Source organism: Erithacus rubecula (genome assembly GCF_903797595.1).
Source record: "Erithacus rubecula genome assembly, chromosome: 4".
NCBI classification, from domain to species: Eukaryota; Metazoa; Chordata; class Aves; order Passeriformes; family Muscicapidae; genus Erithacus; species Erithacus rubecula.
Window position 1 is genome coordinate 43,742,061 of NC_136686.1, and position 27,035 is coordinate 43,769,095.

General features: G+C 36.2%; 1 protein-coding gene across 2 annotated transcripts in view; it reads right to left on the minus strand.

Annotated features, from left to right (window-relative positions):
- The window catches only part of DOCK4 (dedicator of cytokinesis 4), a 221,593-nt gene that overhangs the window by 94,073 nt on the left and 100,485 nt on the right, over positions 1-27,035 (minus strand). For both annotated transcript variants that reach the window (XM_079303581.1, XM_079303580.1), the window contains exons 9-13: positions 18,940-19,021; positions 18,279-18,339; positions 16,278-16,410; positions 14,706-14,794; positions 2,850-2,975 (exon numbers count right to left, since the gene is read on the minus strand). In XM_079303581.1, coding sequence (XP_079159707.1) covers positions 2,850-2,975; positions 14,706-14,794; positions 16,278-16,410; positions 18,279-18,339; positions 18,940-19,021 — 491 coding nt within the window. The remainder of the gene's footprint in view (positions 1-2,849; positions 2,976-14,705; positions 14,795-16,277; positions 16,411-18,278; positions 18,340-18,939; positions 19,022-27,035) is intronic.

The following is a 27,035-nucleotide window of genomic DNA, read 5'->3' on the forward strand; positions in this document are numbered from 1 at the left end:
TTCCATAATACTGAACTACATAAAACAGCAAAAAAAACCTGGTAAAAGTATGCACAGAAAAAGGGCTTTCACATTTCATTACCTATTACATACGTAAATTTAACTAAGAGTGCTCCTCAAAAGTATTCTACATTTGTAAATATAAAAAGCTAAATTTTATATACTAAGTAATGATGTGCTTGTCAGGAAAGGGTGAACACAAACTCAGTGTGCAAGCACCGTTGTTCAATGTTGTACAAAGCTTCCTGAGAATATTGGCTGCACATCTGCAGCCAACCACACTGGAATGCTGGAATAGATTTTACCAGTCTGCCCTGAAATCCTGGTCAAACCTAGAAAATGCATATTGATTATATTTATAAGTTGACACTTTCACTGCCTGTCCTTCCTTTGTTGGCTAGAATAAAGTGAGTTACCTATTTCACAGCTATTTTGAATCATAGCCTATCTACTTTTTTCCAGCCATCTACTTCATTTCCTAAACCACTTGGAGTTCTTCATTAAGAAATTCCAAGGATCCTGGACAGTGTGCTTTGTGACTTCAGCCTGACAAGCCACAGTGACATAAAAAGAATTACTCTGTAAAAAAATGCATCATTATTTCAATTCCGGTTTGGCACATATGCTGATCCCAGTTCCTTTCACAGCAAAACCTCCACAGAGAAAAGTATTCATATGACAAAAAAAAGAAGGTCAGAGAGAGTTTAAATACACCAGAATAGGAGAGAGACTTAAAATATGGCATTTCTAAGAGAGATATTGCAGTTTAGCAGCACGAAGCATTTCTGATTGAATAATTCAAGAGGGTCTCATTCAAAATAACCTAAGTGCTAATTAGCCACAGCAACACCCTTTCAACAAAAATATAAAATAAGAGCTAATTAATGATCATTTCTAGTGGCAAAAGATAAAGTTCTCTAATTTATCCGAAAAAAAACCAAAACCCAAAACACTAGAAGAGAAATAAAATGAAAGGGAACTTGAAAATAAAAAAAGCATTTCAAAGGCTAGGCTGCTGAGGGCATTTCAGGGCCTAGGGCACACTGCTGTGGTTAGTCCTTGAAACTCATCATTGTGAGACTGAGATGATTATTTCTCTTTAGGAGAAACCCCCTATATGCCAGTAAACACAGAAGTTGTACATAATTTATACTGATGCATGCATACACCTGGGCTGAGAAAGCAGTATACCAGAACATATATATTATTTTTTAAGTAAAACAGTGACAAAGCGAACCTGCATAATTCTTCAAAACAGTACCAAACTCCTCCAGCAGCTGATTACACTGTACTCTGCTATAACATGTTTTTTGCAATTTGGTACATCATATTATATCTCAACTGGAAAATGAGGGGATAAGATCTATTTATAGAACTTAGCAATTTGATAACACAGAGTATCAGGTCACTAAATCATAGATAACTGGAGAAATTATTCCTAATGGGAGTTAGAGTGTGCTCAGTAAAACTGTTTCCACTGCTATCTGCTAGACTATCTATAACACCCATTTAATTCAAATTTCAAATCCAACAATAAGACAACAAATAAAGCCTAGCTAATAAGACATAAAATTTCAATTGAATTGCTTCCACTAGGGGTATATATACAAAACAACTTCAAATTAAATGGCAACTCACTTATGCATTTTATTATTCTAAATACTGCAGTCATACCATTTTCATTGTAGTGCTTCAACTGTTTTATTAACTTGTGTTATGTGCATGTTTTAAGTGACCAGTAGAGCTTATCAAGGATGCAGAAGGACAGATGTTCAATTGGCAGTAAGCACACAAGAGTAAATTCTCAGTTGTCAAGTTTCAGGCAGAAGTTCAAGAGAAATACAAGCCCACAATTAAAGCTGAGCCTCATTACTGAGTTTCAAATGCCTATTTGAGACCTCCTTGATTAGTGAAGTATGAAAGTTTATTTATTCCTGCCTCAGAACCTTAGTTTACTTCTGATTTAGGCTCACAGGAATGCAAAGACACATCTTTATATGAAGAAGACAGTTTCTACTAAAAATCTGAAAGTCATGAGGATGATTTACATTTGAGAAAGTCAAGACTGTATGTGTGGACTCAGCTGAAAGTAAGATGTGAGCTCCTCCCTGCAACATTTCTCAGCAACAACATAACACCATAATCATGCCAAACTGATCTGCTTGAAAGTATGATTTCCTTTAAAGAGACATTTGCTTCCTAATTTCCAGCAACCCACTGAACTTTTCAAAATTTCATTTCAGGGATGAAGCTATAAATTGTTCTATGATCTGCTTCCTGTATTTGCTTATTCACATTCACACTGACACAATCTTCCCACCTTCCTTAGCATTGGTTTAAGTACTCGCATATTTTGTCATATAATATAAGCAAAATGAAGTATCTACATCTATATTATTATCCATTCCCATGATTTCCAGGACTGGAGACACAAACCCCATGAAAACAGAAGCTGTACAGTACCAGAGAAATTCTGTGAGTCTTCATTTAGAAAGCTACCAGCTCCTATGAACAAAATGTTCTGCTGGTTATCTTTTTACCTTCATAGAGCTCAGCAGGCTTGCATTCAGTCATCCTCACTTCTACAAAGTGAGGTTCCATCTCTCACAAAAGGCTGCTATAGCCATATGCTTTCTGACACTGGAATGGTAACTATACAATATAATGTCATGGGAACACTGGGACACAGTTTTCTTCTATCTTTATGAAAAAATGATAACATAAAAGTCCCCAGAATTGTTTAAGAAGTTTCAGGACACAGTATTAGTTTGAAAACCAGCTGAAAATCAAGTAATTTCTCATGAGTTTTTCTTTTACTGCTTATTAGGATAGTTTTCTCTTTAACTTACCAGGCATTATAATATTGGAAAAACCTAGTTTCCTTGTTATGGATACTCCATGGGTAAATCTTGATGTATACTCCCTCCTAATTTGTTCTATGTCCCCATGAAGCAACTGAAGAGAAACTGCCAGACCTGAAAATGAAGAGAAAAAACAATGAAAAATGAGACATTCAAACATTATTATCAGTAGCTCTTAAAAAGTTTATACATTTGCAAGTATATATGCATTCTTGAGAACAGAAAATTCAGAGGAAGTTTAGTAATAACAAGCCAACCCACTTGAAGTTTCAAGTGTATTTGTGATGTGTATAAACATCCAAAAATCCATAAAGACTTGAAAACAACCCCATGAAAAAGCTTTAGCAAATTCTTACTGAAGTGTAATTGAACAACAATGACGTGTACGAAAATTATCTCAGTAGGGACAGACTAATGTTTTAACTAAAAAGAGAACTAGAAAGAGGTCAGTTTGGAGAAATTTCAATCAGAGTATTTGCTACCATTTCAATTTTTCATTTCTTCTAACACAATCCTGCCTTTATTGACATACAAGGAAAAGTGCACATGCAATGGTCCTGAGCTATGGGTGAAACACAGAAGTCTCATCACAGTGTATCACTTAATATCACCTGATATAAAGCTATACAATTTATTCATCCAAAAATCTGAAGAAAAAAAAATCTAGTAAGCCAATGTAGCATAATCAGTATTCTTAGGAACAGTAATATCATAATGACTGAAATTACAATTTTTTTTCAACATTCACTTAATCACACTCTTTCTTACATTTGCTAGAAGACACGCAAAATACAAGGGTGGCCATATAATAATTTTCCAATTTTTATTCCTCTAGAACCAAGGAAGCATAACTTCTACTACATCTGCAGTATACTAATAATTTGCTAAGACAATACTTCATTACAGGTTGAGACTAACAAAAGCAACAGGCATGCCTTTAGGTAGTTTAAAATATAATCACTGAGGCAAGTGTCAGAATGATATAGCTTGTGAAGGTTAATCTTGCCTGACCTTCAGCATTTCCACAGCATATCACGTGTCAACATACAGATCAAGGAGAAGATAAAACAAACTCTTTGTATACACTCAACACCTGGAGATAAACAGACAACTCAGAAGAAGAGTCATAATGAATTGGAGATTAAGCTGAAGCACATAACACGTACAACACAGACTGAACAACAAGGTCATCAGTCCTTTCAGCTTTGAAAGAAATTTTCCCTACAACCATGGTACTGTTTAACTGAATAAATTTACTTGAAGTCTGGCAATTCCTGAAATCAGTGCTCAAAACTCTGCACTATGTACTGCCAGGCCAGGCTCCCACAGATCAGATATCTAATTACCATGACAACTTTTATGTTTTTCCTCTTACCTACACTTACATTTTCTTATTTTGCCAACTCTAGAGAACGTGATACTCTGACCAAACTTTCCTTCTCATGAAAAACACTCGCCTACACATCTCCAACTGGGTACATAAACAAATCTTGCACGGGAAAGCATTCAGTGGATTTTTTTCTATTTTAAGAACTGTATTTAATGCCATGGATATTAATTATTTTTGAAGGAAAATTGGTTCTATGGTTGTACAGTGAACAACCTTTAGGAAGTAGAGACAATTTTTATTTGGACAGGTGAGAAAACAAACTATGGCTAACTGATGGAACAGAAACTTGGTGAAAAATCATACAGGCAAAATTCAGGCTCTGTTAGAGCAGGTGAAAGGCTTTTAATTGCTGTATGGGAAGAGCTAAGCTGGGTATAACTCCCTTATAAATATGGATATTTAGCCCACCCCCAATCTTGCTGCTTTTATATTTTAAGAAATTGTTATACATACACATGTATAATCATGCCCTCATATGCCCCTATTGCACTGTTTCCTTGGAAACATGAAAAATCTATTTGCTATTGTTACAGATCACATCTACCTCAACAGCATTAATCAGATATTGTACACCACCTGGTGTAAAGTTACTGTGCTTTCTAAACAAAGGTCGAAGACCCCAAATTCAATTTTCTTTCAGTACAGATTTCACAGGTTTCCTTGAAGAGTTTTATTTAACTCTAAAATCAGATGTCAAAAAATCTTATCAATGGCTAAACAGTTTTAACTTGAGAAAAAAAAGCTATCTGTCAAGGATTTGAAGTACTTGCTCATGCAAAAGATGTAGAGCTCTGCATTTCATGGTATTCATTGCTAGAAAATTAAGAGTCATCTTTATACACTCAAAAGCATCAAGAAATCTCTCAGTGAACACACTTGAAACACAGATTAGTCATTTTAGTTATAGTTTTAAATACATCTTTGGAATGTAAGAGGCATACATTCACCAGCTTTTCAGAAAAATGAAGAACAATGGATTACAGATAGCAAAGTTACTTAAAAATGTAACTGTTTACATTTACAAGGAAGGAATGAACGTTAAGCAGAATGGAAACAAAGCAAGAATGCATAGGGAAGGAAATTTGATGGACTTCCAAAAATCAAGTCTTCAAGTTAACAGTCTTGCCACTGAGGACCCTTGCCAAACAAAAGGGAAATGACAAGAAGTGAAGTAGAACTAATAAATCCAATAAAAATGCTAAAGTTGGGAGCACATAAACTTTCCATAATCAGTGAAAAGAGCACAATTCCCAGGTAAGCAATCAGATCTGTCAAAGCTTCATTATTTTTTCAAGGCACCCAGTGTATCCTCCATTAAGGACATAATATCACAAGAGGTATACTCTTACTGAAGTGTGATACCCACATTACAGAACGGGCTGCCTGAATTCCCAATGATTTATTACATCAGAATGTTGAGATGGGTAAAAGGAACGTTCTGTATATGAAAGGGTTTCCCCAAGAACTGGTGTCATTCTGCTGCCAAGATCACACTATTTGATGATGATAATTGGCCACTGGTGAACTGTTCACAGACCTCTAGTATCATCCTATGCCAGTACTTTCAAGGTGCCAGTTATGTCACATGTCTTTAATCTTCTTGTTCCATTTTAGTCTAGGGTTACAGATAGTTGACTCTACACTGAGTTATGCATGTTATACTTGTTTGTTAAATATAAAGCATATATACCAGGGTGGGTTACACCACACAACTGCTCAAAACTAAGCAAGAGCTATAATAAGGAAGATAATATTTATTATTTTGTGATTAAATGCATGATTTTACAAGTCAGAACAAATCTCCAGGAGGGTAAGACAAGCTCAGCCAGCCAAACCCAGATAAGTAAAGAGGATCTTGTTGTCAGCTAAATACAAAGTCTGTGGCCAGTTGCAAACCACAGCAATCCCATATTCATGGGTTTATAAAAATGCAATACACCTGATAAAGAAAGTAGACAATCATCATGACTGAGGAACCATAACAATGTAATAAAATCACAGGGAAGAGGCACTTTAAAAAGATGGAAAAATTCACATTTTACAAGGGCCAACAGCTTGTAAGTGTATTATAAATTGAGCTACCGAATATCAGTAAGTGTAAACTAACATAATTCAAAACACATTGGCACATTACATTCAGATTTTCAGAAGGATGCAGATTCAGCTTTAGAGGGACTCCCTCAGACCCATTGCAAAACAAAGTTGAAACACATCACCCTTAAACTAAAAGAGAGAAGATTTAGACCAAATGTCAGGAAGAAATTTCTTACAATGAGGGTGGTGAGTCACTGAAAAAAGATGCCTAAAGCAATTGTGAATGTCCCATTCCTGGAAGTGTCCTAGGCCAGGTTAAATTGGGCTCTGGGCAACCTGATCCAGTGGGTTGCACCCCTGCCAACAGCAGGGGGACTGCACACAGCAAAATTATTAGCTTTAGAAAAGAATTAGAGTATTTTGTGATGGGACAGCTGTGCAGAGACAAAGCAAAATAGAGACCTGTAACATGCCACTATACACTGCATCTGACTGTGGATGATAGAATCACTACACCGTCTATAACACCTGGGAGCCATCAAAAACTTCATAACTATATATTTTCCATTTCTAGAACATTAGGAGCTAAAACATAACACTGAAAATGATTATCCAGTCTCTGAAGGACTGGCACATTTTCTTTAATTAGCTATGTAGTCTAGCTTTGTCCCTTCAGAAAAGAAAATTCAATTACCTCCCCAGTGGTAATTAAAACCTCTTGTGTTAGCTATTATTCTTTATTTACCCCAGTTTTGAAACCACTACTACAATATCCTGCAAACAGATATGCTTTTATTTCCTTTGCAAGCACATGAAATTTCCTACCATTAACTTGTACTAAATTTCAACACAAGACAGATTATTTTTATCATTCAGATGAAAGAGAATGCAGAAAATTGTCAAGCTGCTGAATAAGCATCCCAGATTTTTGTTACATTTGTCATTTTACCTTCAAACAGCTTTTGTACTGCATTATTGATTTCTGCACTTAGTTATGACAAAAAGCATCTGTTCATTATGTTTATAGACCCTTTATTTGCATTTGAGCTTCTGGGGGGAGGGGAAAGAATTCACATTCAGCTTCTATCTACTGGCAGCAGAGAATCCTAGATCATATTAAGAAGAAAATGCCTAGCAGCTGCTCAGGAAACTGATAGAAGGAAAAAAAAACAACAACAAACCTCAGACATAATGTTATTCAGCACTGTTTGTATTTTAAGAAAGGTAATGAGGCATCTGTCCAAATAAAGCTGCCTAAAGGTGTTAAAAGCATTCTGAGGGCTTACAGGTGTTCCCATTTCCAGAAGTGTTTTAAGTGTAAAGGTAAAAAGTGAAAGGTAAAACCAGTAGATTTGCACAAATAGTTTACTGATTTATTATGATCTGGGACAAACAGTTGTAAAAATCTTGGCCACAGAAAACTCTGTGTAGAAAACCCCACAAGTTACAGTCTCGGAAAAGAGATAAAAAAAGGAGAGTTAGATTCAGTCCTTGATGAGCTTTTTGAAGATTTCATTCTGATTAATTTGAATTATCAAAGGAAAATCTGAACTCCTCTGTTCCTCAGCTTTAAATTCTGGGGTTTAATTCAGTAAAAAAAGAATGCATGAATGCTATGGCAACATTTTGACAGCTTTCTTGGAGCTCTTGTACCCAAGACTTTTCTTAGAAATGCCTGCAAGTGTATAAAGTAGGGATGCTTTTCTTCTTCAAATGGAATAGAAAGACTTAAAGGCAAATAACATTTAACTGGCATAGGAAAACTGGCTTGGAATTTCTTTATAGGGTAGATGATAGAACCTCAAGTATCACTTGCCAGACTTACCATAGGATGAAGGACAAAAGACCAAAAGGCAAAATTACTATTATAAGCATCTAATCTAAGTACCATGTAAAGACAATAAGGATTTCAGAAATAATGTCTCCAAGTTCTTGCCTTAGCAACCCACTGCTGCCCTTTCTATTTACAAGTCACAGGGCATGTTAGCACCCATTTGCACACTACAATGTTATATTGCAAAGGCAAACCATCTTGCACAATTTTTTTTTCATATTGCATTTAAATTTTACACCTCAAATCCTATGTTCAATTTTGGGCTCTTCACTACAGAAAGGAAACTGAGGTGCTGGAGTTTGTCCAGAGAAGGACAACAGAGCTGGTGAACGGTGTGGAGCACAGTTTTTATGAGAAGCAGCTGAGGGAGCTGGGGTTGTTTGATCTGGAGGAAAAGGAGCTCAGGGGAGCTCTCTGTAACTACCAGACAGGAGGTAGCAGTGAGGGTCCATCTCTACTCTAAAATTACAAGTAGGAAGAGAAAACTGCATTGGAAGAGGGTGCCCAGAGAAGAGCTTGGGTCATTACCCCTGGAGATATTTATAAGACCCACTTGGCAGCACTGGGTTAATGGTTGGACTCTGATCTTGAAGGTCCTTTCCAGCCTAAACCATTCTATGATTATATTATTGTAGTACTGACTTGAACAACAAATCAGTTTCTACTGAATAGATGATCTCCCTGACAGTACCCAATGGTGTATTTCTCATTCTTCTCTAAAAACAAGTCTTTTAGCAACACTGAAGAGAACAATATAAATTTTACTCTAGTACACCCTTATGTCTTCAGGGCCAAATGACCTTGGAACTACACTTTATGTGCAAAATTCTTTATATGTGTAATTTTTTGGCTTTAGCATTTTTTGAGAACAAAAACTGCCTTGATTCACTATATACTTAGTGAAGCACATAACAGCAGTATTCTTATTTGAAATGTATTTCAAACAGCAGCTTGCAGTGACAACTAATTCTTAAACACATCAAACTGGAATACACATAATCTCCTTGTCACAAAACAAAGATTTAAAATTACAGATTTATTAATTATCCTCGAACTAGAGTAACTAAGCAAATGCACTTGCTGTTTAAATGTTAGTTATGTGAAGATAAAAAAGACATTTCAAAGCAATACTGACATTTGAGAACCTTGCAGACAAAATGCAAACATCATAAATCTTTTTGGTGATTATTATATGCCCAGGAGTTACCTAAAAGTTATGTACTTCATTCTGGTTTTACCTTCTCTGTGAAGTTCATGTTACTGCTCCTGCTATCATTCCTCCTCATTGTTCCCTAGTCATTGCTCCAGTCAATTTTTCACTGTAAATATTTCACTGTGCTTTCTTTTTGGCTAAAACTCATAGCTGTTTCTAACATGGAATGCACATTTAGTTTCCCATCTGAGATTTCTTGTACTGGTTCATGGGAAAAAGCTCTCCTTGCAACAATTCTGAGTGTGGTAATGCTGCTGGGGTACTCTCAGACAAACACAATCACATTACTTCTGGTATCTGGAAAATACTTTCAGTTACCAGAGCTCTATTCCTAGAAATATTATAAACTTATACTGAGCTACCAATTCCCCACTGCATTTGATCTCTTGTAGCTTTTCACTTCACAAGTGTGAAAAAATGATGCTCCTTGATTAAGGGCCCTCTGCAGTTTCTCCCCTGCAAGGTAAATAATGACTTACAGGCTTCCTGCTCCAGATGAAGGAATTTGTAAGCCAAAGCTTACTTTTCATGAAATAGGAAATCAAACAGACAAAGTATACATTCCTTTAAATTTCTCAGTGCTTGACAGTAACCATGGAGAAATGATATCATCAGAGTGCCAAGGGACTGCTGAATGCAGGTAAACAGGCATGAGAAAGCCCCAAAGCACACATCACTTTTTCTAACCAACTGTCTCCATTGTCATACTTGTCCCAGAACTTGTATCTTGTCAGATGAGTTCATGCAGTGGGCTGGTCTACATCATGTCTTTTCTGACCAAGCTTTTTATGACCACTGAGCCAGACTGAGACTTAATGGCAACTAACAGGTATAGTGCAGGAAAAAAGTCCCACATATGAGGTAAAAATAATTCCTTAAACAGAAGGATGTTCTATGAAACCTAATTTAGATTGCTTGAATTAAAATTACTTGAATGAGCAACCTCACTGAACTTCAAAGAAGTTCATTCTCACTTTGAGGTAGGTTCCTCTTTCTGCTGATGTTGGATCATATAATTTCCTGAGGACCCTTCCAGCCTAACATACTGTATGATCTGATGAATAATTTTCCTCCTTAAGATGACAGATTTTCTTTCCTCATGATGATATTAGCAAATTCTATCAACACATGGGCTTCAAGTCCTCCATGCTTCAATCTTCATTCTTGTTTCAAGCAGTCACATATATTAATATATTATTAACAATGTTTTCAGTAGAGTTGCAAAGTTTGGCATTGCTATCACAGAATACACCACACTGCATTCAGTAAATTTGCAATTAGGTTATATCACTCCTGTCTAGTTCATCAGAACATTCCAAGACAATGGCAAAAGGAAAGACTTCCCCACTACACTAGTTGTTTTCATGGACTCCATACGAGTTCAAAGCTACAGAGCAGCTAGGCATGTCTGTAATTTCTTACATCAGTAATTTAATCTCTACAGGATATGAAATGATTTTTGCTTCCTTTGCTGTCACAACTGAAAAACACAAGTATCCCATTCTCAGCTCCCAAGAATTACTGCATCAGCCACATGCAACTTTTCAAGACTCGTTGCAAGGAAATCCTAACTGGCATTTACAGAAAAGCTTACACTTGAGACTATTAGGAGCCTAAAGGGAAAGGCAGAGCAAAACAGAATGCCTTGAATCTCCTTAAGTCATATAGTCAATTTTTTCATAGGAATGTGAAGAAAAAGAAATTTGCAAGTATTCCATCGATATTTAAGTATGATTTTTATCAGGTAACTCACTAGGGAGAGCATACATATCATGAAATCCCAGCTTAAATCTCTCCTATGTAGGATTTGGTAAGAGGACATGAATATAGATCACACTTAAGAAAATTATGTGCTACTCAGAAGGCTTTAGAGCCACTTCCATTTTCCCCATGGTATCATGAATATTTTCAGATCATATACAAAGTTGAATAGTTGCTGCAGGGAACTTGGAGAAGCCAAGCAATTAGCATGCTCATCTGGGACATGCAAGACTGACTGAAAATCCTTTTCCAAATCAGATCCCTGATTCTACAGATACAAAAATAGAAATGTGCTATTGTCCTCAAAATTAATGTAATTAAGTATGATGTCTATGCAGGAATATTAGTTTTTCCACAGCTTTTTGCATTTAAAAAAAAAGTAACCAGCTTCTAATTCTAAGAAAAAAATATTATTCACAAGATAGATTTTACAGACAGCTCTGCTCCAGATTTTACTGACATTAATAATGATATTCTACAAATACCAGAAATGAAATGTAAAAAATAACAATGCTACTCAATGCAGCAAAGGTTCTACAATTTGGCCTTTGCAATACTGATCTCCTACACCAGCCAGCCAGGTGTTTTCCAGTATGTTATGGTAGTTCACACCAGCTGTTCACACCATGATAGTTCACACCAGCTGCAAAGACCAGTGGTGAATGGGAATTGCATCCACTACCTGCTACTTCACTCTGGAAATTCATACAGAAAACACATTCCAGTTCCCACTTCAGTGGAACTGAAAGGATACTAAATTATCCATGAGAGTATGTCCTTTCTTCCATTCCTGCACCACCGAGAAGAGGAAAGGGGATGAACATCTGTCCCCTGCTCCTTTTTGGACTTCATAAAGAAGTGACAGTCATTTGCCTTTATCTGATCCTTTATAGACACAAGCTGAGAATAAGATGGATTCTGTACTTAGGAACTATCATGAGTTGAAGCAGAAAAAGGGTTTTGGTGGTGGGGGTTGAGTGGCAAACACAAATGTTATAGTCTGTCACTATGCATTTTTCACGCAAGACATTCAAAGTACATTTTTAATTCCTTTTCAGATTGCCACAAAAACTGGAAGATTTTTTTTCCCCCTTAAGAATATTATGAACTATCTGATAAACTGTTTTAGCAGGGGGACACAACAATTTGTGGGAATTAAAGCATGTAAAATCTCCAGAATTGAAAGAAACTGTACAGGAATATGAAGAGGGAACAAGCTTAGAGAACAGATAATAGTCTGAAGCATCTTCACTGTTGTTTTTGCCATGCTTTCTTTCTAAGTATTTTGCAGGAATTCAAGGTGATTTGAAAAGGGCAAGTGTAATATAAACCAAAAAATCAAGTTTTCCTACATCTGGCTCATACCTTCAACAGTTCCTAAGGGAGACAAAAGACCTCTCTCTCCTGTAATGCAAGGTGTTATCCTTTTTTGACAACAACAAGCTGGCAGCCAAAGCTAATGAGGCTTCAGAGACAGCCACAAAACACTATCACAGAAAAAGACAGCAAATGAAAAATAAAAAGTAGTGTAACAACAATATTTTCCATAAGGTGTCAGCAGAAGTATCTAAACATATTGCTAAAACCTTGCAAGTGCTTTTTCAGGCAGCTAAGGAGTCACAGGAGAATGAATTTTATGTGTGGGATATAAATAACCTCCCATAGTTTATCTTTCACTTGCTCAGTACTCCAAGTGGCATTACTGCTCAATTCCTCTTTCCCTCTCCAACCTCCACATCCACTGCTGGAATTCTGTGCTGCTCTTCCCTCTTTGCCTCCCTTACCCTGACCACCCCTTTCCAAATGTAACTAGTCCTCCATTTAGCTTCCAGCCCCCTGCAACATGTAAAAAATTAATGTGTCACATCTTTCATGTTGAATATTCACATAATTAAGAGTATTCAAATTTATTCAATGTCTTCTAAGAACTGCACATTTAACTGTGAACTCTTATTTCATGAGAGAAGAATAGGATTAGCAATGTATCACACAGCAAGCACATAATTGCATGGACAGTCAGAACGACCAAAAATAAGTTTTTTCTTGATGAATATTATCAACATGTTTAAGAAGTCAAACATTAAACATACTCAGTAATGTATACTTCTATTTTCAGTACATGATTTTAATACTCATTGTCCAATAAGATCCATGATATTCTAGACTTAAAATATATGTCTATATATGGCTAGATTCTATATGAGAAAATAATCAAATTAGAAATGGTTAAATATATAACTTCAGTCGTGATAAATGAACTTTCACTTGCTTCTTGATTATCCACTAAAAATGGTAAAACATACATTTTGCAAGACAAACTTTATGCTTGAAATCAAGTTAAAGAAGCCTGCAATGTACAATATAGTTAGCTAAAGAAGGAAGAAGTCTACTACTTGAAAGGACCTTGAAAATGAGATTTTTCTATGGTCATATTTCAACTAATTGACATTTCACAGGGAAAACCAACATTTGAATACAGGGACAATAGACTCTTAAGCCTCCATTTCAGGTTTCATTTCAAGTTTGACACCTCTTTTAAATGACAGAATGCAGAAAAAGATAGCAAGTTGATATTAAAGAAAGAAAAGAAAAAAACCCCAAATTCATCATCTCCTGTGAGCCAAACCACCATCTCATAATAACAAAGATCAGTTGTGTCCCACTCCTTAAGTCTCACACACAAATTTATTTTAGATAGTTCCAGTCACATACAGCTGACTGTGGAGGACTATTGCTAAGTTCTTAAATTACAACTCTGCATCTTGCTCAGCTGGAATGCAAAGCTACAAGTAGGAATGCAAATGTACACTCATTTTTTTCTGAAGTGTAATGTGTAATAGTTCTGGTTTGGGCCAGTGAGGGGCGAGCTCTGGAGCCACATGAGCATGTCTAGGTTGCTATTCTATACCAGCTACATCATCCATGGTGCGGAAGTGAGGAACTCTGGCTTCCAGGAAGGAGAGGGGTGGCTCCAGGTCAAGAGAAAGCCTGGAGAGAGAGGAAACTCCTCCACCATTGTTGATTGTTGCCTAGCCCCTCAATGAGCATCTACATGCAAATCAACCTCTTCTGTAAACTTTTGTAAGTAATATTGCTGCTGTTTCTGTTTCTTATCTCATTGCTCTTTCCAGTGAATTGCTATTATGTCACCTCAGGTTCTCTGCCTTTCGTGTCAGATACCAGAGGGGGCAGGAGAGTGGCTCCTGGTTTTCTTTCTAGTGTGAGTACTTAAACTGGGGAATTCCATTCCTAAAGCATGACAGCAATGCCCATGGCAAATTTTGTATTCCTGACTAAAATCTGAAGCAGAAATGTCAAGCAATATGGACCAATAATTTCATCAGCTCCAGAAGTGAACTCCAGAAAACTGTAGCTCCTCAGTACAAAATATAAGTTTATTATATAGTTCCTTGAAGAAAATTTAGTGATTTGCTTTATTTTTAAATGTACATTTTTTAAATGAAGAGCAGAATTGTACATTTTCATCTGACTGTTTTTCTCTATGTGCAAAATGTTTCTTTCGCAGATGTTAGTCTTTCTACAATACAGCTACTTCATTTGCAAACTAAGAAACCTCTAAGAATGCAAACAGAAAGGTGGCAAATTACTCACCTGCATTGGAACCTGTCAAGTTGTAACGTGCATTCAGCTTTTTAATGATATTTTCATGGATCTGGTACCAGTCACTCTCTGTGTTGCACCTAGAAAAATTAAAACTTTCTTAATTCTGAAAAGGGAACACAAGTTTATCAGAACAACTTCACAACATACCTCTATATAAATCCTCTTTAGCTCATGAAACAAATAACACAAGAGGAGCTAACAAAGCCCCATGAAACTGCCTGTCTCAATGGAAAGAGTGCCCTTAGCACTTGAGAAAGGCACCATGAAATACCTGCTTCGTGTGGCAAAGGATAGAAGAAAGATAGAAACAATTATGCTGAGGAACTCAGCCATGACCATTTCATTTCTGTTTAGATCTATCCTTCAGGGTTATCCACACAGAAATCTATCTTGTGACACTCCAAAGAAGACACAGGACTCAGAGCTGGTCTTAGTAAAGAGAAAAATCTGTGCTATACACTTCAAAGTTACTTAAAAAGGTTGTTATCCTCAGGAGGTAGTCAATGAAAGAGGGAATTACATTTTAGTATACACTTAGAAAATAGCTGGGTTTCCATAAGGAAAACCTGACTATGTCCTAATGATCACTTTTTAAAGGTTAGACTGCAGTTAGTCTTAGCATTAAATCTGATTTCAAGTGAAAATTCCTTTTCCATTGTTTTTGTTATCTTAACAGAAGCGGGCAATTATTTTTTTTAAAAACCCAAAAATATAATTGGTAGATACACCTAACAATTTGTTAACCAAGAGTGACCATTTATCTGACTTAAATATTCTGGGAGTCTAAATAAGAGACAGCCCACCTGTCCACTGTTACACCAAGCTGCTTTTCTACAGCATTGATTCCAGCAGTTCTAATTCACCACAGATGGAGCCAGAGGAAAGACACCAAGCCTTCAGGATTTCAGCTGCCCTCGGGAAGGGCAGAACTCTCTCATACACATTACAATAGGTGCCCCAGGAATATGCAGTTAGACTAGACCACTCCACAAAACAATTCTTACTATAATGGCCAAGATGAGCAGGAAATTACCATGCATTGAGTTGCTACTAAAATATCAAGTTTTCTTCCAATTGCTATTAGCAAAAATCCACTATCTAATCTAGCATTCATTTTTAAATCTACTTTAAATTTTTCATTCTCCAGAACTGTCTTCTATATTTTTGTTATTCCCACTACAGAGTTGCATCATTTCACAAAAAGATACTCTGCCTGCTTTTTTTTTTTCTGTAGCTACAAAGTACTTCCACTAGATGCCTTGGCAGCACAAAGCTCTTAAATTAGTCCTAAAAGCACTTCATGTGGCCATAAGAGAGCTCCAGAAAAATATGAAAAACGCCAATACATACACAAATACATAAAAGGATGTATAAACACACCTGTAGAACTAGCCAAAATTCCCACACTGGGATAAAAAGAAGCCAAAAAACACAGCTACTGTGAGTTTTTGGAAAAAAAAGGATCTAGGGCTATTTACTCACACTGCATTTAACATCACTGATTCTGATGCAATATTACTCTAGGTTGCTTTCATAAATTAAGAGAAAAACATTTCTTACATGTAGACTTTTAAGACAAGGTCATCCTTTGAATCTCCTGCCAGCAAATCTGCAATACTGAGGACTGCACAGCCGAAGGGCCGCCTATATTGTACATTGCAGGCATTTTTCTTTTCTCCAGCTCCCATTCGTCCTGCCAAACAAAACACACATTTGATGCATAATCCATGGAACTGTGTCTCTCCAAACCACAGAAAGGAGGCAGCAAGCAATTCAGCCCAGAAAATGCCAAGCATACTCTCACTGGGAGCCTGGTCCATCTTTATACTACATTCAGATAGGAAAATGGTACAGCAAATCCAATGTGTGGTGATCTTGAAAGGCCTCAGACCAGAGGTTTTGCTCATCCTCTCATGATACTCATTTAATGAACACCACTTTGTAATACCTATTCTATGAGTAGAATCCTCATGACACCATCAAATTAAGAGTTCAGACATGACAGAGTGTTCAACATTCACAGTCTGGTAAGAATTATTTCACTGTGGCTGTTGCTACCCATCACTTATGTCAGAGGTGTTATGACTGAACCACACAATTTGGTATGCAAATGATGTTACCTTATAGGCAACTGGAAAGCAAAGGGATAATTGACCAGTTGCAGAAAAATACAGAAGAAGAGATGAAACATGAGGAGAAAAGATGACAAAAGGCAGAAGAAAAATTTATGATAAGGAAACAAAGAAGGCACTCAAGGGAAAGAGATTTGAAATTAAATATTTTTTCTAGGCTTTTCTATTTGATTTAAATACAATTTATCAATATTTTTGCTGTTTTCCTGGCATTTGAAACTGCCATCTTTCTAGCCATTTTATTTAATTGTGCACTAACAGTTATGTATCTTTCCCACCAAGTCCTAATTTCTGACAAAATAAACCTATGGCTGCAATTGCTGCAGGGCAATGTCTCCTCCAAATATCTCTATGCATCACAGCAGCTTGAAGAGTAATTATTCATTTTCACACTACAAAGCAGAAAATGTTGTTTTAATGTTTTAATATTTCAGTGGTTCACATATAAACTTGGCTGTGAATATATTTGAAAATTATACAACTGGAAAAATTCTGCTCTTTAATTTTTTTAAAGCATTTATCCTTCTAACTGTACTTACATCAGAATTTACCATATCTTTTCTAAAACTTTGCCAAAAAACCAAAACACTGTATTTTGATGAAATATTAAATCAGCATAAAAATGCAAGGAAAATTATCTCATAGCTGTAAAATAAAGCTTACTTTGTAACAAATTGTTTCTGAACACAGCACAAGTTATAGCAAGTATACTTCAAACCAAAATGTCTTTCAAAAATAGGAAGAAAAGTTATATTTAGTACTGCAGATGCAACTAGAGGCAGTTTACAAAGAAAACAATGTATCTAAGAGGTCAGAAGCAGACCCAAAGATTATTGTTTCACATCAGTACAGCCCAGAGGACTTCTTAAAATAAGTACCTAACACAAATGTACACTTTTCTTCTCCCTCACTTTTTTCCTAAAGGACTTGATATCTGTCTATAGTATCAGAGATAAAAATTTTTATGAAATATTGTCCATTTTTTTGATCTCTCCCCCTTTTAAAAGGAATCAGGGAGAAGACAAAATTCATCTGAACAATATCAGATATACATCAGATATCATATAGAAGTGGGTACACTAAATTTCCAGGAAAGCTTTTCTATGTTCAAAAGATGCTTGAAATTACACTTCAGAAAAAGAATGGACTCCCCAAGGACAACTCCATCATCTTAAAACAGCTCATCTTTTACACTTTCATTTTGTTTTGTAACAAAGTATAATACTGCATCTAAACCCAGTTAGTAGTATACTTGATAAATAACATAAAAGAATGCTAAGAAATCCAAGCCATTTTTTCCAGCAAAGAGCAGGCATCCTCTTTTCCAAAAGTTTGTTCAAAAATCTATTATAACAAACCCAAAAGGTAGCCCCAAGCAGTTTTCTTTTATTTACTGCTATGTGTCTAACAAATATGAGATAATACTTACCTATTCGGATAATGTGCACAGTGATATAGATGTCCTTCCTGAGTTCACTGCTACCCAAATCCTGCACAAGATAAGAACCTCATTATTTATGACTCTTGATTAAAATACAACATATAAAGAGATCTGTACACACTGCTTTTAATGCCAGTGAAAGTGATAAATGCACAGTGAGTTCATTTATACAGCATTAACAAATCACATCAACACTTTAAATTGGCAGCCATGCACTCAAGATGAGAGTCCTAAAACATCCTGGTTAGAATTTGCTGTAAAATCAGTGGGAGGGCACAAGAGACTTGCTGTGTCCCTTGAACAGTAGTGATGAATTTGTGCAATTCCAAATATTCTGGAAGTACAGAGAGCTGCACAAACAATCATTTGTGTAAAATGTACAAGGAGGAAACATAACTGGTCCTTGTTGCAGAGAGAACAAGTGGTACATGTGCCTACATGAAAGTTCAATGAGTGTCCACATACATAAAACACTCAGACTGGGGGTTCACCCATGCCCTTCAGCCCCTCAAACCAGCCTTTGAGTTGATGTTCATAGCAATGCACAAGCTTAGGGAGCAGCTCTGAGTCAACCACACAACAACAATTTAATCCAACTTCTATTCTCAACATGCAGTACAAAAAACAATTGAGACTAGGAAGAACTCACCACAAAGAGGGAACAGTGTCTTTCAGGCTTTTCTGGACATTTTGGCAAACCATTTCTATTCAGTCTTAAAAAAAATCTTTCACTGCAAGAAAACAAATATGACAGATATGTTGAACAACACTACAGCAAAAGTAGATCTCATTTTGATCTTATTTCCAGATGCAACTTTCCTCAAGATAAAAACAAATGAAATAATTTCTTTCTGAAAGTCTCAGGTGTATGAATGAAAAAAAAAGGGAGACATTAGTGAAGACTGGTGATTAACTTAATCACCTAAGAAAATTACTAAAAACTCAACACAAAATAGAAGACTGATTGTCATTTAGAATTATATTGCATATTCTAGTACAGAGAGAAACACAAACAATAAAATCCATTTATCCTAGAACTAAAACTAGATGTGTAGTATGTTGGTATTGATTCTTGCTATGTCAACATCACCATGTTTATACTCAACCAATATTCGTTTTCATATATAGGATGATGATTGTAAGAGATATTTTTCTTACATAATTCCATTAAAACCTTTCACTACAGCACACTGAGTTTTGCAAGTCTTGAAAGTTTCAGTAGGGCAAATTTCATTTTTGAAATCCTGTTTTGCAATCTACTATGGGGTGTTAAATGCTGCAGGTGATACAAGTATTAATACTGCAAGTAGGGTGATGCAGAGAATTATTTCCACATAGAAGAAGGCACAAGACCACACTGGAAGAGAAATAATTTTTAAAGTATTTCCATTAGATAATAGGATTCATGGATAAACTCTAAGCAAACCTGGAAATTGATGCACAGCAGTATTATGAAAAAGCCAACTCTCCATGCTTTGGATAATTTTCTATAAGACACAGCCTCATAAGAAATGTAACAATCATATTCCTGTAGTGAGAGATGAAGATGGAAAAGGCAAGTGTTATGGACATTTCCCTTCACCCTCTCACCCTGAGCCCCAGCTGGCCAGACACTTGAGTCTGGATGTCCTATAATGCTCAAATCAAAAATAAAATTTCCAAAGTACAACTAGGTTTTTTTTTTCTTCAGCTGTATCCACATCTTCTGCTTATTCCAGAAGCTAAACATGGTTTACCACTGTTGTATATCAAGCATAGCTTTTCAAAATGCAGCTGGAAAATCACTAGGAATATGTTGGAAAAGATCCATCTCAATAGAGACTAATTAAATCTTTATTGCACCAGCATTTGCCTTGTAGAAAATCTGCATCGACCATTCACAGAATCAGTCATTCACATTAAAAGGGACCTCAGAGGGCCTCTGAGTCCAAACTCCTGCTCAAAGTGGGGTCAGCTATAAGGTCAGATTAGCTTGCTCAGAGCTTTAGCCAGTTGGGTCATGAAAACCTTCAGCTATGGAAACCACAAAGGCACTCTGAAAAACCCATTCCAGTTTCTGACTGTCCTCAACTTTATCTTTACATTCAGATGCACATTCTCTTGTTTCAGCCTGCATCCTTGTCTCTCACTGTCCCACATGCACCACTGATGTCATTGATCTTCTTGTAGGTAAATGGGGACCAACTTTTTACTGGAGACCATTGCCACAGGACAAGTGATAACGATTATAAACTAAAAGAGGGTTGATTTACACTAGAAATAAAAAATAATTGTTTTACAATGGCAGTGGCAAAACACTGGAACAGATTTTCCAGTGAGGTAATAGATGCCCCACCATGGAAATATTCAGTCAGGTTGGACAGGGCACGGACCAGCAAAGACTCCAAGACTCTATGATTTTGGAAGACTTTTCCAAACTTAATGATTCTGTGATGATGTTCTAGCTCATGGCAGAAGGGCTGAACTTTTAAGGTCCCTTCTGACCCAAAAAATTCTACACATCTGTGATTGTTCTGTGATTTAGCTCCCCTCAAATCTTCTTCTCCAGTCTGAAAAAGCCCCACTGCCTCAACCTGACCTCCCAGTGCAGGAGCTCCTGCCCACAAACAATGTGAATTAAGTCTTCTGCTGAACTCACTTCAGCTCATTAATATTGTTCTTGTACTGAAGGACCCAAAACTGGCATGGTCTGACCAATGCTGAGTAGGGAATGATCACTTCCCATGAGCAACTGGCTACATGCTTGTTGACACAACCCAAGGTGTTGTAACACTCCAGAGCACATTTCTCAAGAGCTATTTCTAGAGAATGCTTTATGTTTGTATGTTCCAGCTGTCCAGGCTGAACCAGTAGATATTTAAGACTTTCTTAATGTGATTCTTTAAAAACTCATATGCAATCTTCAGCTGTACAGCTTTTTTATCAAACACCATAAAAAGCAGAACCTAAGCAACAGTAGAGTGGAGCTCACACACTAAAAGTATGTGAAAATATTATTTCCTCAGAAAAATGCTATTTTTCTCATTCACCTTTTATGATACAGCAAACTTCTGCAGCTTAGGTCTCCATGAGAACAACACAAATTGAGTTTCAAAGACTGTTTATGAAAGAGTATTTTTGCAGAAAAACAAGTTGGTATTTTGCTATTGATTTACAACTGGTTTCAAAATAATTATATCCTTTCATTTAGAATTTATCTAATTTGCAATATTGGAAAATACAGTAAAAAAAGTGCAGAGCTTTGTTTATAGGTCTCACACAAAACTACTGTACATTGAACAAGAGTTATTAACTATATTGCCAAAGGAGCTAAAGTCTTAGTACCCCATTATGTGTGGTACCATTCCAAACTGGATACAAATGAAAAAGTCTTTTCCAGCAGTAACAGAGCTTCTGTGCCCTTGGTACGTGTCAATAAAAATCTGGCAAGTAAAGGTGATTCTGAATTTCACTCTTTACCTTCAGTCTATATAACAATTTGAAAGTAATACATACATATCACATTTCACTATCTTTTTGTCTTTAAAACAAATGTTAGATATACTGGTTTAAAGAAAAATACCATTCCTAAACTATCTTCATCGTTTACCTGTTAACTGGGAAATATATTTAATTGGGAGTGTATTCTGTATTTAATTAAATTTATATTCCACACAAACAAAGGCACATCTTTTGAAATCTTCCTATTCACTATCAACTACTAGATGAAATTTCCAAGCCTTGCTATACTCACAAATCATGAGATTATGATTCACAACACAACTAAAAACCAAAGACTTTTCTGATGCCACAAAGAAATATACAGATTGCAACAGATATGTACTGGTTATGCAGATCTACTTTCCTCATTTGCATTTGAAATTTTGCTTCAGTGAAGCAGAGGACCCAGTGGCAATGAAAAGAGCAAACCAAAAACAGCAACAACAACAAAATCTTAATCCTTGCTTTATGATAGCTTTTTTTCACTAGAAATATGACAGTACCAGTTAAAGCTCAGATTATGGTTATCTTTGAACATTTCCAGGGATCAAATACAAGCAGTTAAGACTTGTAAGATTACAAGACAAAAATGGTATTGTTATATCTACGTACATAGAGCACGGGCATTTACACACCATTTCAAAGGATTTCTGTAGAGACCAACAGGTTGGGAAAAGTCCTAAGGAAAGTAAACAGCCTTCATAAAACAACATAAAGATAGACTTCCCAAGATCTGGAAGCCTGGCTTCAAACAGCAGTAAAAATCTCAGAGGGTTAAACCTAGAGCTAGTACCTTACAGCACAGCAGTTTTCTCAGCAGCCAGCTACGCATACAGATACAGCAAAAACACACAGCAGTACCCCAAAGCAAAAATACCTCTTCTTTGTGTTAAGCTGACTTGATTTTAGTTTAGACTGCAATGAATTTTTATGAGCACCAATCTCACCACTTAAACATGTCATACACATTTAAACTCAGCTGTCTTCCCACTGAAAATAAGGAAATAACTAATGCCGGAGAGATTAATTTAAGAAGGTCAACAAGGGATTTTTGTACTGTAACTTCTCATGTATTAGCAGAGTAACAATGTGTTCCAAATCTGCAGGCTTAACAGATGCATTTTAAAGGAACAGGGCTGAAAATGGTTTTATTTTCATATGTGACCTCTATTTCCTTAGTATTATCAGGAAAATATTACCAGTCACATGGTACCAGTCTAGACAGATTGCTTGCTCTATGATTTATAAACACACTATAAAAAAAAAAAAAAAAATCCAGCCAGACTTATACCACACAGCATATTCTTGTGGCAAAAACCATGACATCAAATAGTCACAGTTCTCAGTACAGCTCCACTTTCAGACATCTTTATAAATGCTCCCTACTTGAAAATAGGTTACAGTAATTTCCAAAGTAATCAATGAGGAGCAATAAGAGAATTCTGCCACATAATTCACCACCTCAAGTTTATGATATTCCAGAACACTGTCAATGATATTCAGTAAGAACTTGAATCTGAAGTGACTTCATTTACAGCTAAAGTCTCAGTGGTTTCTTAAAACTCACACCACACACAAAATGTTACCCTCATATTTAGTGGTGAAATAAATAATAGAGGAATGTTGTACAACATATAACCTACTGGAAGATCATAAAGCCTTGAAGTATACCCTTAATCAGAGAATAACTGAATGATAAATGTGCCAACATGACTTAGCAGTACCAGCTGATCCACATGAAGTCAGTCCCTGTATTGCATCTGTTAAGTACTTAAAAAACCATTCCCAAATTTCTGACTGTAAAATGCAAGAATGAGCACTCTAAAAATGTCAGCCAATTTCAGATAAAGATTGAAGCAAAAATACTAACACAAAAAATATCTTATGGTGGTACATTGAAGCTTATCTTTCTATCCCCTAGCCATGCTGACAATGTGAGGGAAGAAGAAGAAAAAAAGCACTCAAAGAATGTTCATAGATTTATGCAGTGATGCCCATTTCCTTTGGCTATCTGTACAGTTAACAAGGAAAAGAGAAAGCAGAAAAGGAGATTGGAGGAAAAGCAAAGCAATCTTACAGAGTTAAATCAAGCTCCTGCCCTCATCCTCTTTTACCTCTTTATTAACAGAAGATTGCCTTGAGAAATTAGTTTTTATTACAGTTTTTATGAACATAACCAATATTATTTTAGATATTTGCGCCTGTATTTTAAATGGAAGATGTATCTTAAAAGAGCTAGAAAGCAGTAACTTTAAATTATTTTTCATTACATACTAGGAACCAGAGGAAGATGACAGATTAAAAACAGAACATTGTTTTTAGGAATCTATCAGCAGGTATTTATGGCTAAAGAAAAAAATACACCAGAAGCTGGAGTCTTCACTGATCTTAGTCTGCCACCACAGATAAACATTTTGCATCACAGCATTACTGGCACACAAACCTACAGATCCTTTAAGCTGAAATACAGTCTCGATTATTATCCTAGTCTATGACTGAGCTAACAGCATGGATACAAGCAGATTTGCAGTATCTTTCCCCAAAGATGGAAATTAAACCTGAAGAGAGCAGGAGAAACTGGAAAAGTGAAGGAAAACAACAGCATTTAAGAAAATTCCCCTTCCTCCAACACCCCCCAGCTTCCTATGTATTTAATACCCTTTGGAGGTTTACAAGCAGCAAGCCTGTATTTTGTGTCAATCCTAGCATGCCTTTTGCTGGTAGCCAGTGTGACTGCAACATGTTCTTTGTGAGATGCTCTGTAAACCAACTATACACACATACACACACATACACCACTGGTGTTCAAAATATCTCATGGTTACCTAAATCTGGCACATACGTGTCATGGCTGGTCCACATACTCCTATTCCAACATTGCATTTATTTCTGAATATAGCTAATTGTTTAAGCTACACTAGCCACATACAGGTCACTTTGTCCAGTGTTTTCATCATCACATTTAAAAATAGTTATTTCTCCTGTCAGTTTTCAATTTATACAACAGAATCAGTAAGTGGGTTATTTATTAATGCATATGAGTGGTGGAATTGATACCACAGGTTCCTCTTGCTTGGGTTGTTTTGTCTACTTTTAAAATGTGTCTACACAAAGATCAAAGATCTATATAAGCTAGTCCAACTATATAAGCCTTAGTACAACTACAGCAAGTGGAAGATATTTGAGAAACAATCTGTTTAAAGATAAAATCTGGATAAGAAGGAGGATTTGTTTCACTGAATATGGTTCTTCTTGAGAGGAATGAAGCTACATCATGAAATGCAACTAATTTCTAACTCACTCTTGGGAGGGCTTATTAAAGATATAATTACCAAACCTTCTCGGAAGCATTTGCTTGCTGGATTACACTTATGGTGGGGTTTTTTTTGTTGGTGGTTTTGGGGTTTTTTTGTTTCTTTTTTTTTTTTTTTAAGAACTCACTCTTACCATATCTACCTCATTTTACTTATTGACAAATGCAATTTGTAGTAAAGTTACATGCAGCAGTTCCCATACACATGCTGAATAGGACAGTCTAGGCCATCAGGCAAAAGAAACACACTTGCTGAAACACCAGCTCCTCAAAAAATACTTGTACTAGCTTGAATGAAAGTGTTAATTCTCTTGCAATTCAAGAATGGCTAGTATTTAAAGAGCAATTTATCAAAACTCTCTCATTAATGGCAACAAATTATACAGCATTGCAAAAAGTCAGATAAAATGAATGATTTGTAAAAGTGCTGTGGTTTAAACCCCAGTAGGGTGTGGGAGAGAATTGGAAGGGTAAAAGAAAACTTGGGGGTTAATGTAAAGGCAGATTGACATAAAGCAGAAGCCACACACACAAGCAAAGCAAAGCAAGGAATTCATTCACCACTTCCCATGGGCAGGCAGGTGTCCAGCCATTCCCAGAAAAACAGGGCTCCATGACAGGGAACAGTGAGTGAGGAAGACAAATGCCGCCTTTCCTTCTTTTCCTCCTCCAGATTTTTATGCTGAGCACGATGTCTTATGGAGTGGGATATCCTTGTGTTGGGGGTCAGCCAGGGACAGCTGTTTTTTTCCTGTTATTCTTTTCCTGTTGCTGTTCTGCTTGTTAGTAAACTGTTATTTTTCCACTGATACTTATTCACATTTCTTCCTTATTGGTGGAAAGGAATTGGTTGAAACTAAGGGGAGGTAACTAATTTTAGAGTGTGAACCTCTTTAAATTGTTTTAAACCAAGATACCCAACAATTAAGGTTAATCTTCATCTGCAGAAAATATCTTCTTACAGAAACTACCATAAAGCCAAAACATTTGGAAGGAGAATATAGTTGTGTCAAACATTCCTTTCATACATCTTCTTCCCACTAGATGAATCCTATCTGCTTATACTATTGGTGTTGATGAATATGTAAAACTGAGCTACAAGTAGAATTAATGAAGTATAAGGAAGAAATAAAATATATATTTGCTACTGATATTGATATCCCTGACCATGACAGGGAGGGTGGAACTAGATCTTATTGGTATCCTTCTAATCAAATCTATTCCACAACTGTATGGTATCTGAAAACTAAAAAAAATATTAAAATATCAATAGGTACAAAGGAGAAACAGGACAGACTTGTAAAAATATTTGTAACATACCAACCCACTGATTTTGAAATTTCCCATTGGTCCTGGCATGTTCCTGTGAAGAGTTTCCAAATCCAAAACAGATTTCAGGTCAAAACCTGAAATCAGACTTAGGGAAAGAACAGACAAGACAAGTAAGCTTGAATACCCAAGGGGTACCTAAGAGGCTCAAGTTCCTGTTTGAATAGGGAATGTTGATTACATTATGGGTCAGAATAATAGTTATAGTGAGTAACTGTTTTGCCATGTAAAACAACAAATGACAAGGTACTAAACAGGGGCCAGTGCTTCAGTGCTCTTGTCTCTGGAGGAACCCCACAGCAAGCAGCTCCAGACAGTATTCTCAAGCAGAATTAAATTCTCAAAGAAGCAGAATTCAATTGAGGCACATCATTCCTGCTTATATACTGTGTGTAAACATGCATATATGTATATATAGGATGGCATAAAAAAAAGAGCAACCACACTCAGAAATGTACATACCAATTAGCCATCTAAAGAGATTATTTTTATTCCAAATACATAAAACAGTAGTGGCTGCTCTCTTGTCAAAGTGACATTTATATTTTCTTTGAGGTATTTTAACTTTCCTGCTAAAATTGGGACTAACTCTTGAATAAGCACATAGTAAATAAAACTAGCCT